This window comes from Orbicella franksi, chromosome 3 (genome assembly GCF_964199315.1).
Source record: "Orbicella franksi chromosome 3, jaOrbFran1.1, whole genome shotgun sequence".
NCBI classification, from domain to species: Eukaryota; Metazoa; Cnidaria; class Anthozoa; order Scleractinia; family Merulinidae; genus Orbicella; species Orbicella franksi.
Genome location: NC_138147.1, coordinates 13402907 through 13412665, shown reverse-complemented (window position 1 = coordinate 13412665; position 9759 = coordinate 13402907). Strand labels below are relative to the sequence as shown.

General features: G+C 39.5%; 1 protein-coding gene across 7 annotated transcripts; it reads left to right on the top strand.

Moving 5' to 3' along the window:
• Positions 1–1677: 1677 nt before the first annotated feature.
• Positions 1678–8767, top strand: LOC145481354 (monocarboxylate transporter 10-like). 7 transcript variants are annotated; one of them, XM_081459837.1, is made up of 6 exons: positions 1678–1847; positions 2750–2816; positions 3608–3907; positions 5349–5911; positions 6431–6800; positions 7976–8767. In XM_081459837.1, exons 3-6 carry the CDS (start codon positions 3700–3702, stop codon positions 8248–8250), a joined length of 1416 nt encoding a protein of 471 aa, XP_081315963.1. In that variant the 5' UTR covers positions 1678–1847; positions 2750–2816; positions 3608–3699; the 3' UTR covers positions 8251–8767. The 7 variants fall into 7 exon arrangements, with proteins under 7 accessions (XP_081315963.1, XP_081315956.1, XP_081315961.1 ...); XM_081459835.1 differs by lacking the exon at positions 1678–1847 and adding an exon at positions 3415–3484 and having other exon boundaries at positions 1858–2816; XM_081459830.1 differs by having other exon boundaries at positions 2750–3907.
• Positions 8768–9759: the final 992 nt, after the last annotated feature.

Below are 9759 nucleotides of genomic sequence, written 5' to 3'. Positions count from 1 at the left end.
TTATTGAAACCGACCAAAGGAAAGTATAGCGAAGAAAAAAACCTTAGATACAAAAACCGATGTCTTTATGGGTGAATTAAGGTCATTCCACTGAAATAGAACCTGCACTGAGATTTTTGTAAAACTTTGCCTATTGATTGTTTATATTGTAGGAACTTAAATTTGGAAATAAAAATGAGGGGTCCCCATGTTCGTTTAGAAGCAACAGCACCTTGTTTATACCATACAAATCCTTACAATAGCACCACGATTATAGTGACGATTGCTTGCTAAATTCACGTTTCCGACGATTGTTTCTTGCTCAACAATGAGAATTGGCCCATATTTATTTTACATGGAGAAATTTATTACTCAATTCAACACAACAGAAAAAAATGATAAGTCACCGTACTCGTTTTCGAGAAAATGACGATTTACTTCTATGGCGAGGTCCAGCCGCAAAGAAAAAGCCGCCATTTTTTAATGCGCGCGCGCTAATCACGCGTGAAATTATGGGTAGTAGGGATGCGTAATGCAATACTGGGGAATGACCATAAACCGGCAATTATGAGAGGAAAGTTTGAGTCTTCGAAACGCTTCTTCGTCAGTGTTTCGTTTTCACTCGCCCTGTTCTGTCTTTATTTTGCTTCAAAGCCAAGTAGCATATTTTTGATGGTAGGAAGCATAAGTTAGAGAAAGTAGCATAATTTTGGCATAATTTCCAAACATTTTGGGCACTGCTAGAGGCATAATACAGTCAAACCTGTATTAGGCGGACACCCACAGGACCCGTGCTAGCGTCCGCTGAAAACAGGTTCCCTCAGAATTCGTCTTAAAAGGGTCAAATAACATTCTCGTGAACGGTCGAGAACTCTGAAATACCGTATTTCCATAAACAATGACGAGTATCAGAGGTAAAGCGATTTAAGTATACAGTAACCGTACCTATATTGATCGACTCATGTGAAGATTTACAGCAAAATCAAATAAGAACAAAAGTTCTGTAAAAACAAAACCGAATAACAAAATATTGCATTTCTGTGACAGCTCAGTTTGTTGGCAAACTTGAATGACCGATATACTAAAACGTGGACAAAGAACTCGTGCATTCTTTTTTCAGTATCCGTTTGATACAGGTTTCTAAAAATAGAAATGACCATAAAAGTAAAGGTGTCCGCGTCCGCTTATTAGAGGTGTCCGTTGAATACAGGTATTTTTTACAGTAAATGTGGGAAAAGAAAAATGGGACTTTCACTTCTGTCTGCTTAATAGAGGGTGTCCGCTTTATATGGGGTCCGCTTAATACAGGTTTGACTGCACGCCATTTTTACGAGGACAATCGACAAGAGCTTAACGACGATTGTTCAACTCGCAGCACCTTGCCTGCAGGGTGAACTCTCAGTTGAGAAATAATAAAAATTTAGAGATTTTACTTCATATTATTTTCACGATACAGGGTTAGTGCCTTACAATTTCCTTGTGAAGTTTAAGAAAAGAAAAAAATTAACAAGTGCTCCAGAGTTTCTCGAATTAATACTTGCGCTGGCAAAATATTCATATAAAAGTTTTCAAAATCAGGCAAAGCGTATATACCGTGACAAAAGAATATTTCTTGCCATGATGTTATTTGAAGCGTTAATTTTGCTTAAGAGAGAGTATAAGTACTAGGAATTTGTATTCTTTTCTGCCATCTTGGGCCTTAATTCCGCCTTTTCACAATCCAGAAGTCCATTTCTGACAGGTTTACATCCGGTTATTCTCGACAGCGTTGTTTACCAGTTGCATCATCCGTTTCCGTTCTTCCCACGGTCTGTTATCAAATTACTATTGAGAAATGCGATGTCAATTTTTCTCAAGCGCAACAAAAGGTGAGAAAATTTTACTATCACCTCTGAAACTTGTTGTAGATACTTCCTCTTTCGTCAGATCGGGTCTTTTCGGAAGCTGAAGTTCTCGAAGGGGTGACTCATTCGATGTAAGTACTTAGCAAATATTCGAACAACTCGAACTATCCGTTTGAGCCATGGCCAGGAGCGATCGAATAACGCTTCGAAAATAATGTTCGTAAGGAGGTGAGTTTCAGCGTCTCCCGAACAGAAATGAACACAATTCTGAAAATGCAGGTTTTCTTACAACTTACGGGATCCACATTTTATTTTGTGAAGCTATTTGGTGGCTTACTTTAAATGTTAGGTGATGAACTGAGCTTTTGTGAATATTGTAATTTAAGAGCTTTTGCAATCTTTCGTCGATTACCGGCTTAGCTGAAACGTATTTGACTTTCACTGTTTTCAGAAGGAATTAAAATAAATTGACCTTGATCTCAAATATTTCAAGCATTACAATCACGCGGAAAGTATTGCAGTATACTTCAACAGCCGGTTTTTCTTACAATAATATTACATGTATATTGTTTTAGTTTACCTTGGGCAAAAAATATTCACACCTATTGTAGCAATAATTCGTGCCTTACCACACGACGAGGCCTTAAAGTAAAACATTGCACCTGTTCTATTTCAATTAAGGAAGAATTATTTTTATTCACATTCAACCTAAATGGAAAAACGTGCTTGTAGGACTTCATGTTTTTCAGTATTTTAAGTTTAATTCAATTTACTATCATGGAAGTACTTGAAGTACAGCACAACAAGTTTTTAATTGAGACGTGTAAGAGCTTATCGTTTTTTCCTAAGAATATCGTAGACCTTTTGCCCATGCTATACTTTAGTTGTATTTTCATCTAACAATGTCATACATTTGTTTTTTCAAGAGAAACAGACGGACCTATCACCTGCCATTAACTGTCAGAATTCCAGGAACAATTAAATATTAGACAGGTATTGGGATAGCTAATTTGAGCAATTTTTCTAACCTACAACCTAAAACTTGACATAAAGTGCTATTAGAAGCAGTAGAGGAATACAGTGACAAGCGAGCATATTGAGCTAATTGCAATTTTGAGGGCTCCAGCTGCTGACTAATGCCTGTTACTTAAGGTCATGGTAGGGAACTGAGCCATTTCTGTGAAGTAATTGAATTTTTGCACGAAAGCTTATTTCCTCGAAGTTGACAGAGATTGATGTTTGCAGTTATTGTAGAATTAATAATTATTCTATTTGCAAAATGAAATGTTCATCAAGTACTTTGGGTATGGTAAAGGCTTTTTCATGACTCCTAGCTAGGATAGCTGCTTTATCTCCCCTGATTCCTGGGGGAGGGGGAGGGGGGGAGGAACTCCCATATAAAATGGACAGGGTTGCTCGTGCCCTAAGGGATACCAAGATCCTGTCTTGTAGGTGTGGCTTGAACTTTTTTTCACCCCTAAGAGTCTAAGAGGTACCAATTCTAAAACAACACATTAACTGACTCCTTCATAATTTCATCTGCTTGTAAAGTTTCAAAGCCTTTAGTAGATAAAATTGAATATTTTTTCAGCTCAGTACCCTGAAAGGTACCCCAAAAGCTCCTGCCACTGTGGACGTTTCAAGGCTGAACACCCTAAGAGGTACCAAATCGCTTTTTTAACCCCTAAAAGATATTCCCAAAAAGATGGTTGCTCAGATAAAAAAAATTCAGGAACAATAATGTAATATTTACATCACCTGTTTACCTCATATTTATGTTTCAGGAGTACTTTGCAGAATCAGTCAAAACAGCATTTAGCTTTTGTGGGATCATGCCAACCATTTCCTAAAAAGCCTCCTAAAATATACTGTGAACATGGAAGATAAAGAACGAATGCTTGGAGACAATACCGATGCAGAAGAATCACAACAAGACAACTGTGGAAAGCCTGAAGGTGGCTGGGGCTGGGTTGTATGCTGTGGCACATTCAGTGTCAACTTTATAGTGTTTGGAATTCATAACTCCTTTGGTGTAGTCTATGAATATTTGGTGGATGAACAAAACATGGGAGAAGCAGAGACAGGTAAAATTATAAGTCAAATTACATGTGCAGAGGTCTTGATTGATAAAACTTAAGTCTTACTGTTGCTGGTTTTCATTGTCATGCCATCAAGAATAAAATTAAGATATAAATAACCTTGCTAAGATTTGGTCTGTGTGGGTTTTCATTTGCATGTTATTTGGAAATGTGTTTCACCAAATTTATAGAGTTTCCTATGGAAATGCTATATTGGTGCACCTCAGAGGAACCCCAGGATGCAGGCCATAAAGTAACAGAAACTTCAGAAGGATTGGTAATTTTTAATTTTGGAAAATGATGACATCACATGACAACCAGAAATTCAGCATCCCCGACCTTTTTTTATGGGAGTTTCCTCCCTCCCTCAGGCATGCATGACTCCCATCTGCTACTTGTTCCAGACTGCGAAGTTCAGTAACAATTACTGTGAAAATCTGAATTCAGTTTCCATGCAAAAAAGTGCAGTGAACAGCGCTAAAAGTCACATATGATCCCTGAATAACAAGTTTACATTGCAGGTATTAAAATCTCATAAAGATACGAATAATTCCAGCAAGAGTGGTGTAATTTCCATATCCTTACAAGCGAGGATATTGATGACATCATTTGCTGCTTTATCATGGTTTCTGCAAACAGTTACCTCTCAAAAATGAAATTTAGATTTTTGTGCTGCCTTGTAATATCCCATTTCTTATACAATAATTATAGACATGAGTGTTGTACTGGAAAATACACCACTAAAAATTCATGGGACCCAAGTGGCATATTTGTATGGTCTTAAATTTATGACATTTTTTCATATCTTTAGAATTTCTGAAAATGTTACTTAACAACAAAACTTGATGTCAGAAAAATACATCTTTAAATTTACCAAAAACTTGATCAAGGTTAAACTTACTGCCTTTGCATTGCAGTGTTACCCTGTCATTCAACTCTTTTAAACCATTGCCACTGGGCTGTGCTTCAATTTGATCAACTCTTTTAAACCATTCCCCTTGGGCTGTGCTTTAATTTGATCAATCAAAATCTAACATTGGATGGGTGAAGCTAGGTGCATGTTGTTAGTTCCACACAAGCTTGTACAGGCTCAGCTAGGACACTAGCAAATGGACTGGGCACTAGCGCTGTCTTTTTCACGCACGGTATCATCAATAACTGGTTACAAACAAACTAACAAACAAGCAAACAGGCATTTACATTGGATTCTTGCAAAATCGTCCAGTGACATGAGGGTAAGATTAAACGAACGGACAAACAAAAACAGAAAGAAAACAAACAGAACAGCCTGGGATTTTGATGAACGACAAGCTAAGGCACCTGAATGACTGTACCAAAACGCTATACCTTTAAGAAGAGAGAGCCATATTAAGTCAAATCAAAAGATCAAGAATACAGCTTACGGTTGATCAATTCCTAATTTTCTATGTTTCTTTCTGTATTTTAGCATGGGTCGGCGCCATGGCTGCATCCCTCAACTTCTTCTTTGGTCCGCTGACCAGTATTTTGTGTGACCGCTTTGGTTGTCGTCGAGTAGCCTTTGTTGGAGCTGTTCTTTCAGTATCTGGACTTTTTCTTACGTCGCTTGTCACGCGTCTGCATTACATGTACCTCACTTATGGACTCCTTTGGGGGATAGGCTCGAGTTTTTCTTTTGTTCCTTCTATCGTGATGCTGGGAGAGTACTTTGATAAAAGACTGGCTTTAGCAAATGGACTGGGCACTAGCGGAAGTGGAGTAGGCTCATTGGTAGCCTCGCCTGCGATTAACTACTTACTACGGGTTGTTGGATGGAGTAATTCTTTGCGTATACTTAGTGGTGCCGCGGTGTTTCTAGTTGTAGCGTGCTTCCTCTACAAGCCTCACAAAACGAGACAGCGTGACAGGAACGTGACAAAACAATGCAGTCAATTGTGTGACGTTTCCATTTGGAAAAACCGTGCCTATGTAGCTTGGGTTCTAACAGTAGCGCTTTTCCAGTTTGGATATCCAGTCCCTTTCGTCCATTTGGTAAGTTTAATTTGAGGTGGGGGTTTTATTGTTGGGTGATATTATCGGTACCATAGACAGAAAGCTGCCTTGATTCCCGTCTCCCTCCTTACCGCCTAACCATTAAGCACCGCTCTGCCTGTTTACTGTTCGTCAAATCTATCTTGAATTTGTCTCCCTCGGCTTTCCCTCCACTATTACCAAAAAGGCTGTTGGCTGGGTAGGCTACTGTTATATTTTAATAGTTTGGACTGTAAAATGTATTCTACTGTGAAATTGCTAAAAAAAGACAAAGGTGTAAAGATGTTTTCATGATTTTTCGGTCTCAGGTTGAGGGTGGTAATGAGTGTTTTCGTGTGCGGTGAATCGATAGTTTCATTCAAGCCATTTCCATCTCCACTTTCGAGAACAGCTCGTACTATAGTTTTCCTACACGTCAATCCTTCGACTGCAAAACTGACCATTTACACAAAGGCTGTAAGAAGATACTTTAGCACAATGTTTATCAGTTATTAACCCATGTTATCTCCCTTTCACCAGGTAAAATACGCAGACGATCTTGGTATCCCACCTTCTAAGGGCTCGTGGCTCGTCGGCTTTCTGTCAATCACGTCCACCGTGGGACGAGTGATCTTCGGCAAGCTTTGTGAATTGCGGTGCATCAACAAGATTTACGTGTATCAGTTTTCACTGCTCGCCATAGGACTCAGCACAGTGATCTGTCCGTTCACAGCGAGTTACGCAGGTCTCGTGGCCTATTCTGTTGTGTTTGGGTTTTTCGATGGATGCTTTGTGGGTCAAGTCGCGGTAATCACGGGAGATATCGCGGGCAAGGAGAGACTCTCACAAGCGATAGGCAACATGTTTGGTGTTCTGGCCATACCCATGAGTCTTGGTCCGCCAGTTGCAGGTAAGGACATTAATTCTTGCTCTTAGTGGTCAGAAGTCTAGCTTGTTTACGATTTCTCATGGGTATATGAATTCTCTAGTCGCTTCATGCTACAGAAACCGGAATAAGCTCCGGCCTGATGGGCCACTTGATTCGTATGGCTCTGTTCCCGACGGAGGTCCGGCCCTGCAGTATCTCTGATTGGCAGTTGCTCGGTTGCTTGGCAATTTTGCGCGCAAAAACAACCAATCCGAAATACTACGTGCAGTGCTACGTCATCAAAATTGATTTTCTCGCTTCCAGTCCTCTGTAGGAAAAAGATGGTGGGTGTAAATTTTACCGCAATACAATGCGAGCCTTACACAGCCCATGAAATGCAAGGAAAGCCATATTTTGCATATTGTCTCTGTGCTAACGTCATTGTGTATAATAGGTTTGAAGATTTTAGAAGTTTTCAGTATGCTTTTGTGAGCGTTGTAAAAATTTTCCTTCGCGCGGGTAGATGTACCAGTCGCTATACTTTTTTCTTACGGAGGAACCCGGACGTCTGTATCTCAGGGCTTTAAGCGCGCGAAGAGGCAACTGTGTTTAATTTAGTCCCAGGCTAATCTGGTGATTTGCAAAGTCTAGTGTTTGCCTTAACGTATTAAGTTAGTGAGAGGCGCGTGGCCTCATAGTTAGTGCACTCGTGTCTGGATCAAGCGGTCCGGGTTCGAGTCCTGACCGGGGACATTATGTTGTGTTCTTGGGCAAGACACTTTGCTCTCACAGTGCCTCTGTCCACCCAGGTGTATGAATGGGTACGGGGGGCCCGTTTCAGGAAAGCCCCGGAAAGCCATTTTTAGTTAATCGGTATTTAAAAACAGACAGGTGTATACGCCTGAAACTTCTTGTATAAAGAGAACCTCTGTTAGTATTAAGAATATATGAATAAAATAGCTCTGTAGTCAAAAGGTTTGAGATTTTGCTATTGCTTTTCGGTGCGAAAACTTTTCGGGACCTTCGAGAAACGGGCCTCTGCAAACTTAATGCAGGGGGTAACCCTGCGATGGACTAGCATCCCATCCAGTGGGAGTAGAAATACTCCTAGTCGCCTCATGCTACAGAAACCGGGATAAGCTCCGGGATAAGCTCCGTCTGCAGACTTAACTTCCACCTAAACGTATTTAGTGCGGATCTATTTTTGTTTTTCACAGGCTGGCTTTACGAATCCTCGGGCTCTTACCATCAAGCCTTCTTTGTGTGCGGTGGTGTGGCCATTGTTTCATCTCTCTTCGTTTTTATCGTGTCTCACTTGGATCGAAATCAAAGGCGACGTTACACCCTCCGAAAACGTTTAAGTAAAACAGCCGACCCAAGCGCCGCCTGTGTATGCGAAGAGAGTGTGGAAACCGGAAGTGAAATGTCTGCCTTGGTAGAAATGACTTCCCGTGAAGTGCTCATCGTCACGGACAAAGAAACTGTGTTATAGTTGATAGATTGCGTGACAAGCTGAACTAACCGCCACTTCGGTACAGATGCGTGAAACTGTCTTCATCAACTTTAATTTTTTCAAGTAATAATTTTTTCTTCCTCTCTTTATTGATGTTTTAAATGCTTGGCGTATTAGCAAAGAGAGATTTCCGTCTCTAGGACTTACTCGGCTGGATTGAAGTGAGGGAGGGTGGTGTGGGGTGGAATTTCATGCGTTTTACCTGTGATAAGAATTGCGCATGTGTTGCCAGCGTAAGTAAACATTGTACGCTAAATAAGAAAATAATAGGTTAAGATTAGATCGGAAACAAAATTGAAGAAAAGGAAAAGAGTTTTTAACAAAGTTATCGTGGGTAGGGAGTCTAACGAGATAATTGTCCGCTATTTCAAGCGTACACTTCTTTATAGAAAAAAACATATGCGTTGTTATATTTTGAGAATCATATTTTTTTATGGTTGGTATTTTTCTACTTGTGTAACATGGGCCGTTTTATTTACATTTATAAACTTATGCGGCGATGATATATCGTTAATTATTTATTGATGGTGTATAATAATATATCAATATCTGGGAGTGGCTTGCGGACCACATTGGAACTGGCTATGTACGTTTAACAAAGATTAATTTATGTTTATATTATATGGGAATTTTTAGTCATAACAGTTATTTAAGTATAATATAACAGAGAAATTTAAGAATTTACTTCTGCCATATACATTTAATTTAATGCAACTGGTATTTCGTACTAATCTCGTATATTTAAAGACGACTTACGTATTTAAAATTGCTAAATTAAATTTGTTTGGAAGACGTAACTATATAATGATTATGGAATAATTATCAAACTAGAAATTTAAAGGTAAACAAGAATGTTGAAACATTGGGGATAATTTGGTTTGCGGAAGGCAACAAGAATCGCAGAAAGGACTCTTTCTACTTCTCTTTCATTATTCAGCTAACTTCAACTCCAACTTCAACTGATCTGAACTGCGAGCAAATGAACCCTTTCTTACGTACTCTATCCCTGGGCATGTGTGGTCACACGGGACAACTGACCTTGAAGGATCAGACACTAACCAAAACAGACAAACCTGTTAGAACACGAAGCAAAACTCTTTCACACGACTTTAGCTTTCAGAAGCAGACTACCGAAAGCTCTTCAGTGAAATAATTAATAGACATTAAAATTCGGAGAATAAAACCAAAACAGGGTCGTCCTTGGGAGATCCAGACCAAGGCCGGTAGACGAACCCAAACATGACCCGTGATTGTTCAGAGCTAAGAGCTCGCAATACTGAAACTAAGCGGAAAAAACAACTTAACCCTTGAATACCAACTAGGCATATATGCGTAATTAATGGTCGTGCTCTTTGTAACATCTGTGACGTCATCAATTTAAATGTCATCAGATATTTTGGCTTATGCGCATGCCCGGAATTGAAGTTTTGCTCAATTTTGTACCTAATCCTCGAAAAATCTCTCCTTTTAGTAAAAAAAAAGCCTTTT